Source organism: Mauremys mutica, chromosome 19 (genome assembly GCF_020497125.1).
Source record: "Mauremys mutica isolate MM-2020 ecotype Southern chromosome 19, ASM2049712v1, whole genome shotgun sequence".
Lineage (NCBI taxonomy): Eukaryota > Metazoa > Chordata > Testudines > Geoemydidae > Mauremys > Mauremys mutica.
The window spans coordinates 20,631,423-20,658,498 of NC_059090.1; the positions used below are offsets into that span (position 1 = coordinate 20,631,423).

At 38.6% G+C, this 27,076-nt stretch overlaps 1 protein-coding gene across 9 annotated transcripts in view; it reads left to right on the forward strand.

The window, feature by feature from the left end:
* Window positions 1-27,076, forward strand: part of BCAS3 (BCAS3 microtubule associated cell migration factor) — a 482,555-nt gene that overhangs the window by 126,785 nt on the left and 328,694 nt on the right. For all 9 annotated transcript variants that reach the window (XM_044993805.1, XM_044993810.1, XM_044993811.1 and 6 more), the window contains exon 14: window positions 15,598-15,731. In XM_044993805.1, the coding sequence (XP_044849740.1) occupies window positions 15,598-15,731 (134 nt within the window). The remainder of the gene's footprint in view (window positions 1-15,597; window positions 15,732-27,076) is intronic.

Sequence of the window (27,076 nt, forward strand, 5' to 3'; positions counted from 1 at the left end):
AATGTTTGTATTCTCTGTTGCACACAGCAGCTGGTGAAAACAGATTATGGCTTCTGTTAATCTTGATTGGTGCATTTTAGAATCTTAAATTAGGATTTGTAAGAGTTTTGAAGCACAAAAATGAATGTTTCCCTTTGGATTAGCTCTGTTTCAGAGTTTGCTTAAAGTGCTGGGGTAGAATGCCCAAACCAAACGCTATCTTTTAGCATTTTGGATTGCAACTCTCTTTAGGGAAGCTAAACTCGACTCCTTGGGCTAATGACAGTTGAGAAATGTTAATCTCTGACCCTTCACATATCATTTGTAAATGAAGATTTTGATAAAGCCAAGCCTTCTTTAACTAGAAATAAAATATTTTATGGTAATATAATTTTGAAGGCTTCACTTTTAGTTGTCTGTCTAGACAAAATAAATATTAGACTTGGAGATTCGTTCACTAAGACTCTTGCAAGGCTTTTTTCCTAATGTTAAAGTTTTTAGGTAAAAAATGTATGAGCAGGGCCAATAGCATTGTCTTTTTGTATCCTGGGGAAAATATTTTAAAGTCAATTTAGATATTTCATTTTCTAAAACCAAAATTTACTTTAGGTCATAATTATAGATCATCCGAAGCATTCATCATGCTTTTTAGCAAGTGTTCCCAGGATGTGTGCACAATAGCCAGATATAGTCTGTAGACTACGTTTTCGATGCATAATGGCTTCTAGCTTGTGAACAGCATTTTAAAAATAATTTACATTCATTTTGTTGTCCCTACTCTGATTTCATTCCATGAAATTCAAATAATGAATTTTGTATGTTCATTTATGTAGCACCTGGATGTCCAAGGGTTTTTTCTCCTCTATCCTTACACTAGATGCAGTAGGCTGCTAGTTTCCCCTTGGCTGGCAAAAGATGGTGCATTTTATACCACTTGCTCTCCCTTGAGGTTCCCATAGGAGAAGCACAGGTTTAGTTTGTGGTGGAGATTCTTTAGGAGCCTCACTGGTGGAGGTGGAGGCTGTTGCAGGAGTGCACAGAATCACCACAGACAATGGATACACGCTGGCCAAAGTGGTACTGCCCATTTTTCAGGCTATGATGGCTCCTCCTTGCACTTTCTGGCTGTTATGGGCCCTGGCTTATGCTGGCAGAAGGGAAGGTTGAATCTGACCATGTAAAAGAGGTGGAAAAGTCATTTGAAGGCTGCTGGTGGAATTAATTTGTAAGTGTGTCAGTGGTGTAAATTCTCTTAGTCAGGGTTGGGGTGGAGTTAAGAGTGGTGCAGGCAGGAAGAGGGTGCAGTTTATAAAAATTGTGATACAGCTGCTCTTTCTGGCAATTAGACTCACGAAGTGGGATTGTAAATGGGATTTAGAGTGAATAACTTCAATGTCTAAAGTAAATTCCCCTATCCCCCATTGAACTCAGGAGTAGCACTTTTCCAGGCAGTAGGCAGTGTTGGTGCCAGGTTACTGGGACGCTTGTCTCTCAAGACCGTCACAGAAACCTGAGAGGTTTTTTTCCTCCTTAAAGCAAGCTGGCAACATTCCTAATGACTCTACAGTAGGGGATGCCAGCTGTCCACTATAGCTACTAACAACGCAGGTGTACATCTTTTGACTCGTGTATTCTTTTTTGCCAATAAGAGTGGCTAATCTTCCACCACTGCAGAAGCATTGCTGGCTCACGCTGATGGACAAGGCCTGGCTCCTTGCTATGTGGGCAAATTGTATTAATCAGGCATTTTAGGCTCCCAGAGCACTCTAATGCTTTCCCTAATTTGTTTATACTAACACCTCAGAATAACACAAATTTGCCCCTTCTAATTTATACACAGAGGAACACTTTGTGAGCTAAACATTTTCTTAATTATTATAACACTCTTTTCATGCACAGATCTCCAAGTCCATTTCAAAGGAAGGTATGTATCATTATCTCCACTTTACTGAGGCCTGTAGAAGCTAGCCTACTTTTTAAAAAGTGTCCACTAATTTTGGGTGCCTCAGTTTTTAGATGCCCAATTTGATTTTAGGAGGTGCTGAGACATCTACAGCTCTAGTTGTCTTTAGTGGGAACAGCTGGTGCTCATTGTGTCTGCGATATTGTACAATCACTGCCTTTGGAGGTTTTTAAGAACAAGTTAGACAAACGCCTGTCAGGGATGGTCTTAGGCCTCGGCATGAGGGACTGGACTAGATGAACTCTTGAGGTCCCTTCCCTTCCACCCCTATATTTCTATGATTCTGTGAAAATCATGCCCTGCAGTAGAAGTCCCAACATGGCCATTCAAAATTAATGGATAGTTTTGGAAGCTCAGGCCTTGGTGACTTCCCCAAGTTCACACGGAGACACAGAGGCAAAGCTGGGAATAGAACCTGCTCCCAGTCCTGTCTGCTCTTCACTAGCCATGGGAGTTTGCACATCAGGAACAGAATTGGCCACGTCCCCTTTTGCGATGTCTGTTCTCCTGCGCTGCACAGATGGAGCATTCCCTGCACTCCAGAGAGGACAGGGATTGCAGTTCTACCTGGCTGCTGCCCAGGAGAGAAGGATGGGGAGCTCCTTATTCCCTCCCCTCTTTCTTTCTTTTGAACATCCATGCAGCATCTGGGCGACAATCTGGCCCTGAATCAGTTTAAAAAAAAAAAAAAGCCATAGAAGCATGGTACGTTGCTGTGTTGCAATATTATTGCAACATCACACAGGGTATCCTAGTTTCAGATTTTTGCAATTGCCCTCAGTTCCTGAGCTGGCAAGTTTGGGAATACCATGGATGTGTAACTGGAATCCACTGGAGAACAGTGAGGCTTTCATTTGTTTCATAGAGCTGAAAACATGCCAGGCAACGTCTGTGTGTGCGCTGATTGTTAGGCCTGAGCAACCTTCAAACAGTCATATCCATAAGCAGCATTAGAGATAGGAATAGGTTAAAAATGAAAGGTGTTCCCTTTGCTAACATTTACACTACAAAAACTCCAACGGGTGGCGGTGGGTAGCCAGGGAAGATGAGGAAATTATCCTACATCTGGAATTTTTTTTACAGGAGACACTTAAACACTTAAAAGTAGTAATTGGGGCCCACAGTCTCTGAAAACGATATTGTTGCAAACACTTCATGATCTCCTCCTCAAGGGCAGGTTGGGGGATGCTTTTCCCTAGAAGTCTTTCCTTCCAGCCTTTGTACATCTACTGTAGGGATACATGCTGGCTACGGATTCTATAATGGCTACTTACCCATTTTGGAGGCTGCAACAGAAACAACATTTAACAATGAATTTTCAACACAAAGGCTTAACCAAGAGTTGGAAATGTGGTCATGAAGCTAAATATTGTTGTTGCAGTAGGTAACCACTGTGTCAACTTGCCACTAGCACTGAATTGTGAGTTATAGATATTTTTGCATTCATCTGTATTCATAATTATTGTGTATCAAAGTGTAAATTTTCACAGCAACTTTACCAGGTTAGAATGGGATACATTCCTAACCCTAGTTAGCTTATAGTGTAAGACAGGACACAAGACAGCAGTTGAAGTAAGAGAGGCAGAAAGATTTTTAGTGAGGAGAAAATGTTAGCAGGGCTTCCTGGAAGAAATCGGTTTGAAGGAGGAGAAAGAGGGGTTCTTGGTGAGCAAGAAATGGGAGGAGGAAAAAAGGTCATTTGAAGCGTCATTAGGAGCAACAGGAGGCGTAGATGGAAATGAAATCAAAGGTATACTGAGGGGTGAGATTAAATTTGATTTGGTAAGAGAGTGGAAGTCTGTAGTGGGTTTGAAAGAGCGGCTGATTGGAAGAGAGAGAGGGCTGAAGGAACTTTGAACTTGCAGGAGAGTGAAATGCCAATTTTACAGATGGATAAACTGAGACAAAGAGAGGTTGTGACTTGCTCAAGACCACACAGTGAGGCAGTGGCAGAGAAGAATAGAACCCAGGAGTCCCGATTCCTAGTCCACTGCTTCAGCCAATAGATGACACTCCAAAGTTATTTCATTCTTACACTTTAAAAAAAGGTGTTGTTTATTATGCAAGCATAGGCATTAAGAAAAACTTTTTCAGATGGGAAATTAAAATCATAAACTTCAACGCACTTTTTTAAAAAAGCTGATGTTTTATAAATATCTGTTTTCTCTCTTTAATTTAGTAAATAATTGATCTGCTTTCCAAGGGTGTTACTTCTGCCAGCTGAGCAGCTGAGAGCTGTGAAGTGCAACACATCTAAATTTTAAATAATTACCCCTCCTTGGCTAGGAAAGAGCTTTTCCATCCATTAATAACAGGAAAATTAATGTTAGGCCTGCAGTAAAACAGATTAAACTGTGTACCCCTTTGAATGCCTGACTGCACCTCTAACAGACCTGAAATTCCTCTGGTTACTTAAATGCTGTATATTGAAATGTGATGGTGGTCTTGGGTTAATAGTTAAAGAAGTTTAAATTGGAATTTCTCAACAGAAGTTTCCCCCATTGATCAGAGCAAGTGGGCAGAAAAGTACCTTGTTTGATTGTTGGGAAGCATTGATAATGCCTCACAGATTAACTGAGGGATTTTTTTTTCTTTTCCTTTGTCTGCCGAGTGTGTAAAATCTGAGTTTTATTAAACAAATTGATCAGCTAATGTTTAGACATCTCTTTTAAAATGAAAAGTGCTAAATAAGTGCTAATGTATTTCAGCTCTAATATGAATGCAGCTAGCTACTTTTTTGTTGTTTGGATTTTTATAATGAAGGGAACTTCCTTCACAGATTTGCATGATGAAGCTTCACCTTGGAATCTCAACTCATAGATGCTATGTTATCTAGCATAGACTGATCCCCAATTATTTAAAACTGGAATCATTCTTTGCTTTTCCACTCTTTGCTCTGGCTTTGTATTTAGCTTTAGTTGTTGCCTCTGAAGACAACCCTATTCAAATTCATCTCATGTTATGATATACGGTATACAGTACTTGCAAAAAGTTGTGCAGGTGCCTTTTCTATTGGCATGTACTGTACATGGAGAGGCTAGTGGTGGGAAATAATGCAGGAGATATCTGGGCAGGTAGCAGTGCTTTTTGATTAACTTATTAGGAGAAACAGTTAACTGGGGGACTTCTTTTTTTAACAACAACAACAACAAAGTTGTAGTAAACAACAAGGCTTTAACCCCCCCCCCTCAAAAAATGTCTACTCTACTGTGGCACAGGAGCTGTGGTTTGAATGATGGCAAATTAATTGCCTCTTCATGGTGATTAACTAGCTTGACACCAATGAGAATATAGTACTTGGAGTAGGTAACTGTGAAATTGCAACACCCCCACCCATCTTTGAATACATTTATTTCCCACCCACCTTTGTCTCCCCTGAGGTAAGTGATGATTTTTCATTTAATAAAAAGAATTACACTGCACCTAGCACTTGTCTGGCGGGGATTGTAGGAGATACTGTAACTAAAAAGAGGAAATGCTAGGCTCATTTAATTGCTCTTTAAAGAATTAACACATCACGGGTAGCTATGACATAGATGTGTTACTTCAAAATAGATTTACTAGTAAATTCAGTCAGCATTCCCTCTGGATTTAATGCTGAAAGTGTCTCAAGAGGTTTATGAATTGAAGAAAAGAAACATCTGAAGCCTTGTAATTGAATGCTGTACAACTTCATGTCATTTTGATGGAAGTAAGACATCTGAAAAGAGGCCCCAGGAATATGATCTTTGATATGTTTGATTTCCCCCCAGGCTCCCCAAATTGCAGAAATATTCCTAAGCATTACTACAAATAGACTAAATCCATCATTCCTTTACCTTCTGAACCATCTGGCTTCATGTCTCTCTTTTCACCTGAGTGTTGAACCTACTACCAAAGTCAGACTGGAACATATCCCAGAACTCCCCACTTAAGGAACCTCTTCAAAATCAGAAGCTATCCACTTCCATACCATAGTTTATTGGTCAGTGCTACCAGTACCTAAGTGCATGTATTGCCTGTCACTGCAACACCTTCATCCAAGTCAGAATGGTTTGAAGATTTGTGGGATGGAGGTAATGGAGTAAAGCTTGGAAATGCACTGCAAAATGTTCCTTATTACCCAACCAATGTTCTGATCCAAAACAAAATACCAAATAAGCATATTTTACTGTACTGCTGGAAGGGTAACCACTTCCCTCCCTTGTGATCACACATGTTTTGCTGCTGCCAGACAGTGGCACTCACTATAAGAACTGTTTATGCCCACATCCCAGTTGTGGTGGTTTTCCACTACTGCTTTTAAACTCTGTCTTGACATAAGGCCTTGATGAGGCTGACCCAATACCTTCCCATGTTGTTCAGTGTGTGCTCTCAGTCCTTGCGTTTTCTATAAAACAATGTCAGTATTCATGTACTCTCCTGTTCATGAACTAGAAATTGGAATTAGCATCCATACTCTGAAGGAAAAGAGAAGCTTTAGGGTTATTTGTTTTTCATTTCTGTAAGTATTTTAAATGTAGTGCACTTGGGTCTATACTTGCATTATTTGAAATACATTTCATTTTCATGCTTTTTCTTCTACTGTTATGTGTGTGTGTATATATATATATATATTTCAAATAATGCAAATATATATGTGTGATTTCTCTTCTGGATGATGCTCAAATCACTTATTACAAGAATACAGAAACGATTTTGATTTTTTTAAAATCTATGAAATTTGCAAAAGGTTAAAAAAAAAGTACTTAATTAAAACATTGAGAACCTTAAAGATTTGTGTTTATATGTGTGAATACATTTCTGTTTATGTTCATATTAGAAGTAATTGGCCTCGGTTTTGAAATGCAGTAGCTTGCTGATGAATTCTAAGATTTGTTAAAAATTAGTAAAATCAGAGAGGAGACATTGGCACAGCAGATATTTTTCATTGGAAATGTATACTGGGAGGATAGGATAAAAATACTTATGACTCTAAGAAATGAACAACTATAGACCATAGCTGAAATCCTGGGTTCATTGAAGTAAATGGCAGAACTAACATTGACTTCAGTTGGGCCAGGATTTCACCCTCTCTCTCCAACATTTATCTTGATGTTCTTCCAGTATACGGAGAATGACATAATGTACATAATGTTTCATCAGTAAAAAAAAGTTTGCATATTGTTGGCTGTAATCGTTTGCAATTAGCAAAAACCCAGAATGCTACTTCACTGGTAGTGACCATGGATTTAAGATCCTTTTTGGGGGGAACCGCGGGCAGGGTTAAAAGAACGGTCGGTTCCCTTGATTCCTTGCCCTCATTTGCTCAGCTGTCCTTATTGTGTGTTCTTCAGTTTAGGAGGGAGAAAACCATGCTGATCACGATTTAAAATTTACTGGGCCATCAACTGTGGATCACAGTTGGCCGCTTGAGGAAAATGTTGAATAGTGTTCTAATACATAAAGCATAACTTGAACTATGTGTTAATCAAGGTAAATTAGCCTAATGTTTATTTCAAATTGTCCAGCCTTGATACGAGATTTGCATTAATCGGATCACAGGGTGTAATCATCTCTCATGATTACATATAAGCTTTTGATGTTTTAAAGTGTTTTTTTTACCAGTATAATAATTTTGGTAGTATAGGTTCACATAAAAAAAAATCAGATCTGATTGCTTAATAGGTCCAGTTTGGTTATAGGGCCAAATTCTAGAACTATGGCAAATGTCCCACGTATGGACACACACATGGACTTCAGAAGCAACATTAATGTTTGATTGTATTCTGGCTAGTATCAGCCCAATACACAGCCCATACTGCATATTCCAGGAGTGTGAATAATCTGAAAGAAGAGTGGATATGAATAGAGTCTATTGATAGGTCGGGGCACAGACATTCATAAACCCATGGATCACATATCCATTGGCCCTACATTGAAACGTGGATACGTGGCTCCCATTGTAGGTTTTGAGGGGCACTAGGATAGAAGCAGCCTAGTTACAGTTCATGCCAAAACTGGGTCCACTTTAGTGAAGTAGTTAATAATTCAGTACCTATAATGTCTGTATCTAATATTGAGAGAATAGTAAATTCGAGAGTAAAATTAATATGGGCCAGATCCTCAGCTATTGTAAATCAATGTAGCTCCATTGACTTCTATGCTAATTTATACCTGCTGAGGATCTGGTCCTTTGATTTTAAAAACCTACCCAATGCAAAATAATTCTGCCATTAAAAACACTCAATCTTATGTGAAATTTTCAACTTGATGTATGGTATTTGTGATCGTATTCAAAAAGTACGTTCAGTTGCTCACATCATCTTAATATGATTGTGTGCACAAACGGCTACTTATGCTTCTGAGTAGCCCTTTTGTGAATGCAGATCGCTAAATTGCATGCTTAAATTAAGCCTGTTGTAGAATGCACATTTTATTTGTTCAGTTGTGTGCCTGACTTCTCGAAAATTGGGTCCTCAATGTTTTTAAAAACAGCTCCAGGTGGCCTTGGGTGTGTTGTATTTTTCAATATATAATTACAGAATGACATTGTTTAATGGGGGAGACTTCTGTTACATTCAAAGATGCCATTATTTAAAGTGAATTGACTCCTGAAACTTAACCCAAGGTGAAATTGTTTTTATCTCATTTATATGAACATCAGAAACAATGATGCAATTAGATAGGTGTTAAAAATAGGATGTGGTGGAGATGCTTAAATTACTCAGGTTTCCTAGATTTTATAGCAAGTACCCAACTGAGATTTGCTGCTCTTTAATTTTGTCCTTTGGGCTAACCAGCTGACGCCTAGTTGAAAAGACTTATGTTCCTATAAGGCCACAGAAGACTTAATATTCAGTCTTGGTCTCCTTGGATTTTGGAGAACTCTGTGTACCATCAGCAACTTCAATCCCACCCTCTAGACCAACCCTCATCTATCAAACCCAGGCTGTGTGTGAGAGAGAGAGGAAGCTCCCAGATAAACATACAGCAGCGCCTAAACTCCTAATCACTCTAGGCTTCCGCTTCCAGGCCCTATAATTAGAAGTCCTTCTTTTCCTTGTATTCCCAGTTGACGCAAATGCTTTTTGTGGCTTGGCACCTCATTTAGGGCGTGGGTTTAGTTTATGGCCAGGCCAGAGTCTGGTTTAGTCTTCTGATACTGCATAAATAGCTCTTAAGCCACAGTCTACATCTGTACCAGTTTTTCCTTTTATGTATATATTTTTTAAAACTTTTTCCTGAAAGAAGTTTATTGTTTCCCAAAGAGTATGCATGAAAAATAGGAAGTTGTAAATTAAAGCAAATGTATCTGTTAGCTAAAACAAAGATAAAGTACTGTGTGTGTGTGTGTGTGTGTGTGTGTGTGTGTGTGTGTAGGATATCTAAACTGAATTTTTTAATCTTTTCTGTGGATTTGAAAAACCACACAGTAAAGCACAGTCATTAATTTAATTTAGCTGCTTCCTTCACATTGTGGATAAGAAAATCAAAATGTTTGCAATGAGATGCATATAAAGTAATATCTGGTTTACACACAAATTCTCACTGGGTTATGTGTATGCAAGAATTTGAATTGTTTTCAGATGTTATCTGCTAAACAGGGATTAATGCCAGTTTGAAAAACAAGCAGGAAATCCTGGAGAATTATTCACTTTTCATCTGTGATTTTTCATACAAAATACATCATAAGGGAATACATTTTTGGAATTAATTTATGACAGTGCTAACCTATATTCCCATCTAAACACAGTCTTTGCGAAAGCTATTGAAAGAGAAAACTGAATGTAAAATTGCCTGCATTTGACAATGAAAGGAATAATTAAGATTCAAGTTCATCTATTTCTCTGTTGGGATCATTTCCACTATGGTGTTACGGAATTACACAGTGTACTTTTGTTGCAGGGAGCTAGAGTGAGAAACTAAATAGTAGAGCTGTGGTAATTGGAAACTGTAACTCCTTGCTATGAAGTAAAGAGAGAAGGAAAATACCACATACACATGTGCACGTGTGCACCAAAAATAAAGCAAACATTCCAAACCTCGGTGATTTATTGTTTGAATAACAATAAGGAAGATATTTTAAAATACTAATCGTTTTATAAAAATTTACTTTGGACTAGCATCTCTGTGGTATTATGCCTGAGACCAGCACATTACTGGGGTTTAGACAAGCATCTACTTGTATATCAAATGCAAATGTCGGCATTATGAAAGTAATTTTTTCACCTCCTGAAAAAGTTACTAATACAGCTAAGGTTTGTATCCCCTAATAATATGCTTTGCTCCATATGGTGATACACAGCAGAATTCTATGTTAGACAAGCAAACTGCAAAATCAGATTGCTTTAAAACGGAAACATGGAGGCTAACTCCTTTTTCCCCATAAAATGCTGTATTATCTTTCACTTATTTACTCTTTCAGCAAGTACATAAAAAAATTAAAAGACAAGAAAAGGAGAAAAACAGTGTAGGAAAAGAAATTAATTACACCATATGGATCTGATTATAATTCCAGATATCCAAGCACATTTCACTGTGTAATTTATTCAAATACTACACATAACATTCAAAGAATGCACAGATAACACCCTCAGAGCACAGAGTTTCTGATGAATTACTATACAGGCAGATAGGGATTAGAGATTAGGATTAGACCTTTGTGAGACAGCTAGCCCAAATGAGAATTTTGGATCAGCATAAACTTTAATTGTTTTGTTATAAATGGAATTTATATTGATAACATATAAAAGCAGTTCTTTGCCTCTAAGTCAGAGGTTAGTGGTTCTAAACCATCATTTTATACACAGTTGAGGTCACACATTGGCTTCCTCAATTCCCTTGCTTTAATGCAAGGATGACAGTCTGTCCTGGGCCAGTTATATTCATTTCCATTGTATTGAGAAAATGTAAGAGGATGTACGAGCTCCTGACAAGGTGGCTGACTAGGCTGTTGGCTATTTTTGTGAGCCGTTTTAAGCCTATAAGAGGTAGTGATGCCAAGAGTGGACCCTGTGGCTATTTATGCCAGATAGAAGGCTGGGAGGCAGCCTTGCAACTCCTAATTTCTCTTCTGAGTGATCATATGGCATGAGGTTGCAACAGTGATCTTTCCAGACAATGGTCATCCTGAGCAGGACTTCCTAGAGAGATCTCAGGCCAAAGCCTCTCCATCTTGACAAGGATTGGGCTGTGATGACTGTACCCAAAGTGTATGGACCACTTAGCTGGCCCCCAGACTATGAAGGTGATGTTGAAAGGCAGAGTATGTAAGTGGGAGTAAGGGTCAAGACAAAGCTCTCTTAGTCCACCAACAACCTCTGAAGCAAGCATCCCCCTTAGTTCCCTTGGACAGGCCGCCCGCATGGGGAAGAGGTGAAGAGACACTAGCTGGCAGCAAGCTCTGTGACCAAGCTACTCCATTGGCTGGTTCCAATAACTGCAGTCACCATCCTGCAATGTCTGAGACAAAGATCACCAGACCATAAAGTAGAAGTTCAAACCTCTTTTCTCTTAGATATCTTATTTTTCTCCTCTTACTTTGTTTTCTATTTTTATGTATTTATTTATTTTACAGAAAGATATCTGTGTTGTTCTGTTAGGGTGTGAATATGTGGATTGAGTGTGTGCATGCGTGTGTGTAGTTGGAAAAGTCTGCTTTGGGAATGGGACCAGTAATGATTCCCTAACCCTAAAACCTGATTCTGCTATTGAATCATTCCAAGTATTTCCTCAGTTAAGGGGTAGAGTTATCTGAAGCAGCTATAGTGTAAGCTATTTGCAATGTTGTAACTGTGTTGGTTCCAGGATGAGAGAGAGACTAGGTGGGTGAGGCAGTATATTTTATTGAATGACTTCTGTTGGTGGAAAGTACAAGCTTTCAAACTTCACAAAGCTCTTTAGATTTGGGGAAGGAAATGAGAGTGTCTGAGCCAAATACAAGTTGGGACAGATTGTTACGCATAAGGTGTTCACACCTTGTGGGAGACCATTTAAAATCAAGTGGACAGTTGAGGATTAGATTGTAAAGCATAAGGAGTTTACACGTGCTGTAGGAGACCACTTAAAATGAAGTGGACAATTAAGAGTTAGCAGGCAGTGGGGTGTGTTTCAAATGAGCCATAAAACCAGTGTCTCTGAGTCCATGGTTTTTAGTGTGTAACAGATGTATGAAGTTAAGTTCCCAGGGTTGCCTTTTGAATATGTTGTGCAGGTTTCCTTTGAGGATGAGTACTGGGAGGTCAGATATGGAGTGATCGCTTTGTGAAAAGTTTTGCCCATTGGTGATACGGTGTTTTTGTCTTTTTTAATTTTTCTGTGAGTTAATTTGAGAGCGCAGTGATGGTCTGGTTTCACCCACATAGTTGTTCTTGGGGTATTTGATGCATTGGATGAGATACACCACATGTGATAGGCATCTGTAGGACCCATAAATCTTAAACGGTGTGTTGTGGGGGGGTATTGATCATCGTAGCTGTGGAGATATGTCTGCAGGTTTTGTGTCATAGTTGTGGCAGGGTTTGGTGCCACTTTGAGTTGGTGTATCCTGGTTTGTGGGAAGCTTGTTTTTGATGATGAGCTTGATGATGTTGGGGGTTGTTTGAAGGCCAGAAGAGGGGGTTCAGGAAAGATTTCTTTCAGGATGTAGTCCTCATCAAATGTGGCTTGTAACTGTTTGGTGATACCCCATCTGGGTTCTAGTGTGGGGTGGTTTGTGACAACTAGGGGGAGTGAAGTTGGAGGGTTTTTTTACTGTAATGAAGCACGTATTTGCGTGGCATTTTCCATGATGCAATCTACTTCTCTGGTGGAGTGTCCCTGTTTAGTGAAAGGAATTTTAAATGTGCTCAGATGTGTCTCCCACACTTTCTTTTTGGAGTAAATTCTGTGGTACCCGAGTACCTGGATGTAGATAGCACATTTTTGGTGTGTCTGGGGTGATTGCTGGATCTGTGGAGGTAAATGTTGTGATCTGAGGGTTTCTTGTATATAGCTGTTTGTTGGGTTTCCATTATTGAAGCTAATTATGGTATCCAAGAAGTTGTTGCTAGTGTGGGAGTATTTTAGACAGAGTTTGATGGATGTGTGGTGGTTGTTGAAGTTGTGTGGAAATCTGTAGATACAATATCTGTAAAGTTATTTAAAAGGCACTTTAATGTATCTATTGAAAACAGTTCAAGTAAATTGATTTCCACTTTAAACTTAGGTCTGTCTAGCGGATGAAAATATCATTGGTGCATTCTTCCAGAAATTCTTTCTCCAGGCAACCTGTGTAGAAGTTAGCCTATTGGAGAGCCATCCTAGTGCCCATGGCTGTTCCCCTGGTTTGGACAAAGTGTTTGTTGTTAAATGTAAAATTGTTATGGATGAGGATGAAATGGATGAGTTGGGAATGTGTTTGGAGTGGAATCAGGTCTCGTAATGTTCCCACTCATTTAGTTGGGGCAGCCTGCTACCGACATAGGGAACACTATTTATATCGAGAACATAACATTTTCTCCATGGAAGATGGTATTTATTATTGGGGATAACACACTTTACTAAAAGGGAAATAGATCTTCTGCTTTTACAGAATAGAGTTAATGTAAACTATTTGTTATCCCACACTAAAGACTAGCTAACTTGCATTTGAGCAACTTTAACTATATTTCCTATCAACTATCTCTGCAAACCAAGGAAATATTCAGTTAAGCCAATATTTACATGCAGACCAACCTCAACTCAAATGCCTTGCCTCACAAAGATAATACCCAAATACCCACATAGATTCCTCAGCTCCACAACAAACTCTTTCATTTCCAACACTCAGAATCAGTTGAAAGTGTGTCTGTTGGATAGAATCTTGCTGAAGGTAAGAATGTGCATTTGTATATGATTTTTGAGGGATTGGATGCATGCACTGAGGGTGGTTTCCCTCTCTGTCCCAGCCCAACTGTTACAGTGGACAAACCGAGGCAGGTATTTTGTCTGCCAAACACATCTTGGATCTCTGCAATTCTGTTTATTTAAAATGCTTATACACTCTGAATTACCCTGGCATCTGAGTGCCTCACAATGCCTGTGAGGTAGGGAATTATCCCCATTTTACAGATGGAGAACCAAGGACTTTCATAACTTGAGGTCATGCAGGAAGCCTATGGTAGAGCAGGGAGTTGAACCCAAGTCATCCTAATCCTAAGTTAGTTCCCTGACCACTGAGGCCATCTTTCCTTTCAATTGAGGTATGATTAAAGGTCATAATTTTTTTCTTTCAACAGTAAAATTTTTTAAAGTGGCCTGTATCAGCAATGTGATGATGTGTATATATGACAGGTTTTGAGCTGTGAATATAACTGTTTAGCTACAGAGAGAAGAGTAGTGAGAGAGAAACAAGGGGCCACATTTATACAAAGAATTTTAAATTATTTTCTCAGGGCAAGTCAATAATATTTCATCACAAAAATGTCACAGGTAATGCACTTGTCCTTTTGAACAGTAATTGTGCTAAATTTGGAGACTAAAATTTCATCACTGAAATAGTAAGAGATTTCAATTCTGCTTTAAGTGGAAAAACTCAACCTTAACTATGGTGTTGCTGCAAACACCTTAGTAATACACCATTCATCACTTTTTCCAGTGATGCACTCACCATGAAATGTGTAAAATTCCTCTTTCTGTATATACATTAAAGTGCCTTTTAAATAATTTTAACGATATTCTGTCTGTTAAAAAACTGTTCAAGTAAACTGGTTTCCACTTTAAACTTCTTTAAACATCAGTCTCACTGTTATTGATAATTCATTATATTACTTTGATAAGCAAGATAATACAGATTTACTGTAGAGGAGAATGAATGTCAGGTATTTCTTATACAGTCTTCTCAAGTTCTGCCATAATGCAGCAGTTTTATATAAGCAAAAAGCTCTCAGTTTTAGTATAAACAATTGTACTCTCATGGCAAGCTGATCTAAAATATGTGGTTGTAAATGTCCAAAAACTGGATTATGGACTGACATGTAGAGAGAGGAAAAAATAAATAGTATTTACAACTTACTATCGTTCTGCTGATCTTCAGTCTAATTGAATAATTTCAGCAGCGTACATTAGTGCCTGTTTTCTGTGAAGGTAACACTTAATATTTAACTTGCAAACTCAGGCTCTTATTTGCTAGCTTTTCCTGCAATAAATCAGACAGTTTCTGTGATACAGCTTTATGAGAGAGAGGCTCCCTTTGAATAATTTTGGGGAGGGGCTATCTTTAGTTTATGTTTAATAGTGTTTTCACTTGCATGAAAGAAGGGAATTGTGTTGGAAACATCAATCTTCATTATATTGGCTGAGAGTAAATGTTTACATGCCCAATTGAGAGCTATAGGGTGGTAAACTGCAGTTTGCAGTAACTTTGGTGCTTCATAGTGATTATGGGAGATATTAACTTTCAGCGTGAGTGTCTTGACTTATAGTTAATTGACTGTACAGTTTAGGGCAACAATGTTACAGTTGTCTGATTTCTAATGAACTTCTGCTTAGAAATTAATTAAAACATTTGCATGAAATTAATCCCTTTAGAATGAAATAATTTTTTCACACCATTTGTTTGTGTGTGTGTGGCCAGAAAACAAAGTGGAAGATGTGATAGATATTTTAGACCCACGTCCTTAAACGTCTTTCTCTGCAGTGATTAATCCCTTGTGCTTTTTCTTTTCTTTACTCAGGGATGCTTCTGGTCACTACTGACACGCTAGGCCATGATTTCCATGTTTTCCAAGTACTGACACATCCTTGGTCGTCATCACAAAGTGCTGTACATCATTTGTATACACTTCACAGGGGAGAGACCGAAGCCAAAGTAAGTTAAAAATATTAACTAAAAACTTATCTCCAGATAGAACACATTATACATGTTCTGTATGTTGGCACTTTTGCGATTCATGTTGGTTTCAGCAAGGAAACAGCCTTCCTTATGTTATAGCCACAAGAAGGGAAAAGAGCACAGAGTTTAACCATGACAATAAGGCATTTTTGCTCTGTACAGTGAAGTGGTGTCAGATTTGCTCAGATACGCCATCACCTCCAGAGTCCAGATTGCAATGGTTGCATTTAACCTTTCCTCATGTTGCATGTTAAACGTTGGTTTAATGCCTTTGAAGCAATTGTTGGTTTGCTATGTTTTGGTGGGCAAGGCCCAAGAAATGTACGAGAAGTTGTGGGAGGGGGGCAGGGAAATCAGTGTTCTAGATTTGACATAATGCTGTACATAAAGATAGGTGAATCTGAATGGGTTTGGGTGAGACAACTCAAGAATAAAATAAACCTTCAAAAAGCTTAATGAAGTTTATTTCATTTCCTAATTTTAATTTTTTTCACAGCCACTCTTGTCATGATACTCCTGGTTAGGATCACTCTAGTACATGCAGTACACTACTCGTGAGTCCTCTACAACAGGCACAGCTGCACTATTCTCAGGGGATCCCCACCTTTCTAGCCCTGTGTAACTATTGAAAAAACTATTTTAAAAATTAAATCGGTTTAAAACCCCCCCCACTGCAAATAGGAAATAAATGTCACACCTGCTAATATACTCACTCACAGCATGGACTTGCAGGCAGTACCTTTGTGGCCCTTGCACAGAAAGCTAAGATAACAGTAGTACCACAGTTATTGTTACTTAGACAATTTTTTTTCATGGGTTCTGTGCTTACTCTTGGCTTTTACTTCTCTTCCCTTCTCTAATGGTAGAGGCTGGAAGCATTTAATGGTACCATAGCTATAGATGCATGTTACAGTCAGGAGGTTTTACTCATCCAAAGGTTTTGGTGCCATTAGCTGAATTAGGAATCTTAACTCAGGTACTTGACATGTTCAGTTTATCCATACTAGCTGTCCCCAGAAGATTTAAAAAACCCTGGAGAATGGAATTCCAAACAACGTAGTGTTAAGAGTGTGCATCATCTATATAGTGCCTGAGACTCTTTTTACTACTGTGCTGGAAAATTGTAATTGCTGAGATAGGTAACTGCTTCCAATGGGAATATATAGCCAATGGGAAAAGCGAGAAGAAAGGATGGAGAGGTCTTAATTTTTAAAGGTGACTAGAAATTTCTGTGCCTTAATTATTAGGTGCCCAAATTGAGACAATGTAAAGGGTCGTGATTTTTAGTGCTGTGCATCTTCCCTCTAAAAATTAGGTTTCTTTAAGGTATCACAGGTTGGGCACCCAAAAATCAGGACACTGGAAATCACTAGTTATTTTGGAAAATGTAGTGCACCATATATACCTCTCGAGGTCCCTTTCAGTGCCTAAATTTTTATGATTCCATACCCTTCTTATGTTTAGTTCATCTGTACAAAGCATACTTTTTATAACTAAAAATTTAAAAAAAGTAAAAATGGAATTGACTGTAAGCAAGACAACTAAAACTTTTTATGAGTGTTTCATAGAAGAAATTTTTTAGAAAATAAAATTAGAAGAACCCAACTGAAAGTCTTTTAGATGTATAAACAACAAAAAAGCGCATACCTTATATTTACATGTACATCCTATAATGCATTTTTGTACTGAATTCATCCAAGAACTGTAAAGATGTTATATTCAGCCTGCAAAACAAGTGTGTGGATCCAATTATTCTGAATAGAGATGTTCTGTGGTTTCTAAATTAGCATGATATTGTCAGCTGACAACAATTTTATTGTTAAAGCGCAGTGTAGTAAAACAAATATCACACATTTTTAGCAGTAAATCATGTGTGGTACATCCTTACGAGTACTTTATTAGCACATATGCTAAGGCATTATATTAAAATGTTTCAGAACCAATGGAATGTTTGAAAATTCTCCTTCTTTGTAACATAATTTTAATTCAGAGCATGGGAGTGTTTCTCTTGGAGTGGGTGTAAAGTAGCCAAAGTCTAACCAACGAGGCGTATTGGTGGGTTTTACAGTTCCCTAGATATTAAAACAGTCCAGCAACAATATCACACTGGCGCCTGTGATTGCTAAGACAATCCTATCATTTGAAACATGTACATGATTTGAATGTATATGTTCTAACTCTGGATTTGTGAGTAACATAGTATTTTCAGTTTTATGGTGAGAAAAGCATTGTGTGTTACTGTGCTCTAGTCTTTTGTTTGGTTAGCTGCACATATGAATTGCATTTAACCTACAAGAATTTTTGAGGCTGTTTGATTTGTAACCTGTAATTCAAATGCAGATATTTTAAGACACACATTAGAAGCTACCATACTTACTTGAATATGATAGTATTTATACACTTATAGAATAGCTCTTCTTTTTTTCTTCTTCTTTTTCCTGAATTAAAACTAGCTGTGAATCAGGGACAGTGGTCTTAAAGGTCACCTTCTGTAGTGTAGCTATTAAAAAGTTCTAATGTGTGTTGATATACACCAGTGATTGTCAGAGTGTCAAAATTAGTTTAGTTTTTACCCATTGTAAATTGATTCAACTTCATTATATGCCTCTTTACGTAGTGTTTTTTATTTTTCTGCTTTTGTACCCCTATTCATAGCAGTATAATTTGTCTTTCCATGATGCTGGTCAAGGTATTTACCCTGTCCCCAAGAAAACATCCTTATAATACTATAGTGAGCAAGATGAACAGATTTCTCTAAATCCAATGCTGCTTTGTTGAACAGTTAGGGCATGTTCTTGCAAACGCTTGCTAGTGGGCGTAGTGCTTACAACCTGGATGATCTGATTTACTAAGGGTGGACAAATAGACTCATACACTGAAATAGATAATATGCATAAGGGCTCATCTTAATATTCTAGAGTGATTTGAATCAGAATGTCACTCAGTTTAGAATATTCACTCTGATATGATATCTTTCCCCGGGTTTCAGAACTCCTACTCTTTAACTTGAGGAGGGGCAGCCCATTACACCCCCTCCTATCTCTTAAGGGAGCTGCCAAGGAGGCCCATTGATCCCATCCCTCATCCATAGAAAGGGTCCAGGCTACATGCTTTATTTTTATTGAGGAAAAAGAAGCAAACATTAAGATTTAATAGTTGCACTTTCCGAGCAGTTTGCCACAATCCCCAGATGTGTTGAGGATTATCTAAACAATACCTATACCCCATTTCCTTTGTGAATCTACCAATCCCTGTGCCTGGAGGAAGGAAGTTGTGGCTTCAGTATACTTCCCCAAAGTACCCGGAACCTAGTTGTATTAAGTTTCGTCTCTAAGAGCAGACCTCTGTCCTGATCCTTTAGAGTACATCTACACTGCAAAACAAACAAACATGGCAGCAAGTCTCAGAGCTCAGGACAACTGACGGGCTCATGAGGCTTTTGCTGCAGGGCTAAAAATAGTAGTGTAGATGTTCCTGAGCCTGGGTGCTGAAGCCACCCCTCTTTGCTGGGTTTCAGAGGCTGGGCTCCAGCCCAAGCAGAAAGGTCTACGCTGCTATTTTTAGTCCCATGGCATGAGCCCCACAAGCCTGAGTCAGTTGACCCAGGCTCTGCTGCGGGGTATTATTTGCAGTGTAGACGTACCCTTACAGTCTGATTCAAAGCCCATTAAAATCACTTAAGTGTCTTTCTAATAAGGCAACATCAGCCGTGCCCTAGCTTTGTGTCTTAGTATATTTAAAAAATATTAGGCTATCCCATTTATTGTGCTAGATTTTCCGGAAAGGCAGTTCTGCTTTTGAACTGTGAACAAACATGAGAAATTTCAGCCCAGAAGGCAATTTTCACCCCAGGAATATATAACAGGCCTGAAAATAAGGTCTTACAAGGTTTGCTCCTTTTTTCACTCACTTCAGTGGGAGTGAGATGGAGCCCTTGGAATAAAATTCCCGCCCCAGCCATACCTGTCATAGCAATAAAACGATACGATAGTCAAACTGGTGAAAGTGAGAAATCGTTCGTTTGATTTTTATAAAAGGAACCTGAAGTTTCCGTTCAGTACAGAATATTGTGGCTGCCTCTAGTTTGCATGGATTCTTAAGAGAGGTGAGCAACAATGACACATATTTTCCCAGTAGAGTTTTGTCCGTTTTTATTCGGCATAGTGTCATTTGAAATTGTCTTCCTTTGCCAGGAATCTGATGCATTGCTGTGCACTGTTGTAGCTGGCTCTTCTTCCCACACTTTTTGTTTAATCAGGTTAATCAACTTTAGTTTCTAATGTGATAAAGCTATTTATTTATTTTGTATATATATTTATTTAACAGTATTTTTTAAAGCTTTTTTTTTTAACAAGGCAAAAAAGGAGCTCAACCCATTTTTCCAAAAAGAAGGGGTAACCATCTTCAAACAATTAGTGTAACATAAACATTACACTTAACATTGGAAAGGAACCTGCTTTAGCCCGCTGATGAAGGGCTTTCTTCCCCCTGTGTCCGTGTGTGCATGTTTGCATTCTCATTAAGTATTCCCATGTGGAGTTGTTAATCTTTTAGAAGTATAGTTTGGAGAAAAAGTTACTTTAATTTTTTTCACTGGAAGTTATTGTGAAATTTGGTAGAGGTACATTCTAATGTAATCTTTAAAAAAAAAAAGTTTTCCGTTAAGTCAAAATCCAGAATTATCTATGTCTGACTGGAAGATGCCCTTTCTTAGTAGTCTAGTTCCACAGTTCATATGAGGTACATAGGCCTCTGGTCTTGCAAAGATTTATGAATGTACCTATCTTGAGACTACTCATGGGAATCAAATTACATACATGCATGAGTTTTTGCAGGATCAAAGCCTTTTATTTCCTCTTTTGTGTTGGGATCACAGATATTTTTTCTGTTTTTTTTTTAAACTCCCTATTATGTATTTTTTCAGTATATGAGAATTAAAATGAGATTTAGGCACAATAATTTGAAACATGAATGTGATTAAATATTATGATTGGGTGACCCAGTCTGAATGAACTTGAATCAGGTTCAAAAAGTTGGATTGATATTCTTTTCATTTTCCCCACTGCCTCTGCACTTCCTGGTTTTGACCAGAACCAGCAGAGGCAATATCAAAATCCTGTATTTAAAAAAAAAAAGACAACCCACTTCATCAGCCCACGAAAGCTTATGCCCAAATAAATGAGTTAGTCTCTAAGGTGCCACAAGGACTCCTCGTTGTTTTTGCTGATACAGACTAACACGGCTACCACTCTGAAATCAGATACTGTGGTGATCCAGACTATATATACCTAGATAGCTTGTTCTCCCCTTTCAGAACTATTGTTTTGGGTTCTGCAAACGCAGATAGAGGTTACTGCATCAGTAACCCTCAGCTGAAATTTCTGAGGCTGTCTCAACAACTGTAAGAGTTAGAGACTTATTTAAAAAAAAAGTAAATCTTAGATTCTGGAAAACAAGAAGGCAGCAGGAATGAGGTGCCTGTATGCTGTGTCCCTGCAGACCATCTCAATGTGAACCCTTGTTGTTTATACCCTTGTAGGATATAGTCAGTATTGAAAGTCTCAGGAAATCTGTGCTCTCCGGAGTCAATTTCATTTCTGGATCAAAGACGCTTGGATACATTTTGGTTAAAGATGTGAATTTTTAGATGCTAATCCTAGCCATACCTCCAGCTGTTCTCGTTTACCCAATATGAATCAGTATTTACATAATACAATAGAACTTTTTACCCACATGCATTTTGGATTGTAGGAAACCAAGATGCAGTATATTCTAAGATGAGCAGTTTTATTTGCTTGCAGATGAAAGTTAGGTTGTCTACACTTTCTCTTTGATGTTAAAGTGTAAACAGAAAAAAGGGCCTGAAAACAGCGTTATCTCAGCCTAGAACAAATAAATGTGGTGATAGCACTGGTGGGCTGGTGGCCAGGGTCCTGTGTAATCTTTGAGGACTTTTGCTTGTTCTGAGTCACAAACTGCTGTTATAACTGACCTCAGTCAGTGTAGGTAAATAGACAAAATGATAAAAACATACCACCTTGTGCTGCCAAGAGACATATTTGCCCTTTTACAGAGAATGCAGAAATGTCTTTTAAACATGATTTCAGAAAGTATGCTGAAGGTGAAGTCTCACTGTATCCAGGCAGCCAATCATTAAAATATTTTACAGGCAGCTACCCCACATTTAATATAAATCTCTTTTTCCCCCCCGATATAGTTATAGTAGTGTAGTAACAAATATTGAATCAGTCTGTTGAAGACAATATTTCTGGGAAATAATCTTGCCTGGGAACAATCTTGAAATAGTAAAAAATGATTTAAAGTCGTTAATCATTCACTGATGAAACTTGCCAGTAGATAAAAATGCTGCCAGTTGAATGGAAGGATCTGGGCTCCACTTCTGAACTAGACTGTGAAGACAGAGCTCTAAACAGTGACCTTTGTGAATGTAGTTACATTTTGTTATTACTGCGCTAACTACTCAGTCTGGAGAGACATATAGGGTAGTGCGCCGTGGGCTTGAATTAGCCATCTTAACTCGCAGAGTTGAAATCAGTGGCATTCCTTGCAGAATAAGGTACCATTCAGGGTGAGGGTGGCAGAACTGGGCCCTGTGCATCTAATAAAAATATTTTGGGGTGTCCATGGTTTTATTTTTCTTTCATCTTCACCTGTTACTGTGCAAAGTCTTCCTTTAACTTTCTGGGAAAAAATACAGACCAGCATTGGCTAATTTTATATTGGCCTTGACTTCATCATTGCTGTGTCAATGCCTTCTTCTCGTATAAAACAATAATACCCTTTGGTCATATAGTTCAAATAATGGTGAACATTACTGTCTGACATTATGTATAGCATTTACCCCAATGTCTCTGAAACTGAGAACATCTGGAGAAGCCAGTCGCTGAGCAAGTGAATTGCAGACATGACAGGTTAAATTCCTATTGAGATAGTGCTGATCATGCTTTTCTGTTGTTTCACTTCACTATTCAGGTAGGAGACAATTCAATAAAGCTTGGAGAACTTTTCTTACCATTGCCATCATGATAAGTTATTAGTACAAGTAAAAGGCCCGAGACAGCACCAAGAAGATCAGAAAGTGTTCTGATAGCTTGTTTCTTGTAATTATCATGAAAATATAATGTATGCAGTGTTATTGTAGCTGTGTTGGTCTCAGATGTTAGAGAGACAAGGTGGGTGAGGTAATATCTTTTATTGGACCAACTTCTGTTGGTGAGAGAGAGAAGCTTTCGTGCTTACACAGAGCTCTTCTTCAGGATAAAAGATACTACCTCGCCCACCTTGTCCACCCCTGTGAAAATACAATACCAAACTGTGGACTGAAAGGTTAGTGTACTGAGTGTTGTGTTATGCTGAATATAGGTGCTACTGATTTTTAAATAAAAAAGTTGATTTTAATATAGCTGTAAGTACTGTACGCACAGTTAGTACAGTATTAACTTTTTAAAGCCCTGGAGTATCTAGCCTGGACATGAGCTGTCAGTCATTTCCAAGGGTAGTGGTAAACAAGGTCAGCATCGGTCCATGTGATCATTTGTGTAATCAGCCTTACCTCCTAACTGTCCTTTTTGTGTCAACTGTTTTGAAAATAATCAGTTTTCCAGGTGCTTCAGTAGACTTCCTTTTGTTTTGTTTCACATTAGGCTTGTGACATTTTATATATTTAGTCTAATTAAGATTGGATTTAAATTTCAGAGGAACAATGGCAAGGGGGTAAACCAGGAATGGTTGCAAGAAAGTTACCCTAGTTCCTCGTTGCTGGACAAAAAGGAAAACCAAGCGTTATGTTTGTGTATGCCAGTTATGATGCCCCAGAATCAAATAATTCTCTCTGGATTTTCAGAGACTCTGTGCATGTAACATTACCCTCTAATCACTGCATTCTTGGAGGATTAGCTTTATAGGGCCACTGGCAAATCATATAATGTGATCAAATTCCAGATACTACAATATTCATACTGCCCCATAGTGTTTCTGAATCCAGAAGTAAGGTTTTCTGCTTCAGATTTCAGGAGGTTGGGCAGTCACAGTACACAAAACAGACAAATAGATCAGGGAGAAGTAAAAAAAGTGGTGTACAAGGGAGGGAATTGAAGAGAGACAGGAGAAGGGAATAAGAATGGAGAGAAATGAAGGAAGGTGAGACAAAAAAGATGAAAAATGTTACAAGAAGTAGTGTTACAAATAGTGTAACCAGAAAGGATGGGTGAAGCTAGAAAGGAGAGGATTCACTGTATAATACATGGTCATTCAAAGCTTTCTTTCATTATGTATCAGTTTAGAAACCACTTCACAGACTGTTGTATGCCCTTTCCTTTGCAAACACTGGATTATTTCCTCCAAGGAGCTGTTACAATTTACCAGCATATTTGAAAGCATTGTTTAATTGACTCGTCTGGGAAAATAGTCTGCAGACACTTGAGAATAAACCAAGAGGAGATCTAGCTGTTCCATAAAGTGACTGATTGCTAAATGAATAGATGCTACAACAAATATTTAACTAGAGCAGAAATAATTATGTCAGAGCCAACTTCAGTACCTCAAGGTTTGATTTAGAATTACTTGGACCAAGAAATGGGAAGGATTCCATGGTCATAAAGTCTATTCTGTATTCTTCATAAACGTACAGACCGCGGCGTGTGAGCAGTAGTAGTTGGCTAGTGTACTTCGTCATTACATCAGTAGTTCTACTGGTAAGAAGAGGCGATGGCAGTTAAGCCAGACAGTAATGTAATCCTTCCAAGGAGTTACAGCCAGCAGCACCACCTGCATGACACTTTACAGCACCTTTTGGGTTGAGAAAATAATGGTTTGGCTCTGAGATGGTTCTGATGCTTCAACTGCTCCCAGGTGTGGGACAGTGGCTGGGCCTTAAATAAGTATTCCAAGAGAAATACTGAAACATTCCGACGAGGGAATTCTGGTTTTGAATCAGCAGCGTGCCAAAGGATGTGTGCAAGCTAGATATTCCAGAAAACAAGCGCAAGGGTTCCAGGGAACATACCCCGCTTCAAGAATCAAAGAGAACAGTACTTTATTGACACTGGAGAACTGGATAGCCATATTTCATCAAGTGTTCTGCAGCTAATTCTGTGTTTAAACAGGAGATCAAATGAGCATTTATCCATCTAGCTATATATATGCAGTCACCCTTTCAGCCATGGCTTGCCCATTTTTGTAAAGGGACTGCTCAGTGCACAAGAAACTCACTCCTCAGTACTGCAGGCAGGGACCATGCTTTGGTCAGACACATAACAGAGTGTGAGGGAACACCACAAACTAAACAAGTACTAAGGGAGGGGTGGAGCATGGTGCCAACCTATAATAATCCGAGAAACCCTGTTCAACCCCTTGATGATCACTTCACTACACCCACAGTGGCTACATTCCTTTGCCTTAAATAAAAGGCTTATATGTTATTGACCAGGGAGAAGGGTCCTTGTGCCCCCCCGCCCCCCCAGTGATTTCTGTGGAAGTCGGGGATGTGTTAGGCCTACTACTGGGTCCAAAGTGATTGAGAGACCTAAGCCAACTAGACTGGGAAGAAATGGCATTAGAGCCAAAGGAAAGCCTCGGCATCCTCACAAAGAGCATTTAATATTGTAGCTTATACGTTTTTAAAATATCTTGGCTTTAAAGCTACCGGAACTAGCCCAAAACCAAGGTATAGAGAGAGAGAGAGAGAGAGAGTGTGTGTGTGTGTGTGTGTGAAAGAAATACATAGAATTAAAAAATATAAGTGTGAATGTTGAATCTGATGCTGACCTTGAGTTAAGGAGCAAACCCCGTGAGAGGTCTGCTGTACTTTTTACTTTATTAACATAAAGCTGTAAACGTTATAGAGAATGGTTGATCTTCAGTATCCAAACATTACATCATAATTAACAGCAAATGTAGAAATATATTATAAATACACGGAATAATAGTACATTAACCTAAAGAACAGCAATAAATTGCAATGCATAGCATAAACTTGCAGACCACTAATGGGGCACAGTGCAGTTTGTTTATACTCTGAGTAGTCAAGAACTCTGTGTAATGTACAGTAACAGTACAGTGGATAACAGCAGGCTCAACATGATAATTTAAACTTCTTTCACAGATACACACAACTGATTTTGGAAGCAATTGGGAATGGGATTACACTTGGTCCTAACAGCATCCTGACGTTACCCTGCTCCTTTCCTTTATCCATTGCTTATTGAAAAGAAGCTAAGGGTTCATTTAAATTGCGCACAAAGATTTGTCATCTTGCTATGTGAAAATAAGATATTTAATTAATGCCCACAAATGAAACTGCAAACGTACCATGATTTAAACTCTTCCAGTCTTCCAGTGTGCTGCTGCTTGCCTTATATAAGGGAAAGACAGACAATGCAGCTCTTGAAGTTGTAGGAGATGTGTCGTATGCAGAAAACACCAATCTGGTATCCAAAATATTTGCTTTTGTCCCTGGAGAGTAGGCTCTCTGCATATATTTTCTTTGACTCTTTGATAATTAATTTCTATCTCATTTGTGAATAGCACTTCTTCGTTTATGGGTCTCCTTCATAGCAAAGTAACTGCAGCTGTTTGCTACCTGGTTTCTAAGTTTCCATCCTTTTCCACCATCACTCATCCCAGCTGGTCACTGCTGTGTCATTGTTTGAGATGGAAGGTAGAGGTCATTTGCACTTTATTTTAAATGGAGCATTTAGCCTGGTGCTATTGCAACCTCTTTTTCTCGACATGAAACTTTATAATTACTTCCTAATTTGTTTCCTGCATGTTGTCATGAGCTAGGATTTTGGCATTATTTGGATTGTTTTTTCCCCAGAATATAAAATGAGGAATGCATTCTGAAAACTAATTGAGTATGAAATTGTACATTTTTTTTCTTGCTCAGTACAGTGATGTAAAGAGATTATGGTGAAATAAGTTAAAACAGATACCAAGGTGGGAGGGACTGAAGAGACACTTCCAAGGGGGAAAGTGTGTTTCTCAGGTGAGACTCAAAACAGTATCAGTTTATTCTAGTTGGCAGGAGCTGCAGAGGAGAAGACTCTTCCACCAAGAGCGAGGCAGGGGAGATAGGTGTTGGATGTGTGGAGGCAGTGAACAAAAGAGTAGAGAGGAAGTTAATAGAGACTTTTAGAAACAATGAAGGGAGTTTTGATCAGAATCTGAAAAGGAATGGCAAGTGCATTGAAGATGTTAAAGGTGGGATGATCTGCTCAGATGTCTGGCATGCATAAGAGGGCAGGTATCATTGTGCATATTGAAGACAGGAAAATTAGATTTGGGGAGGCCATAGAAGGAGT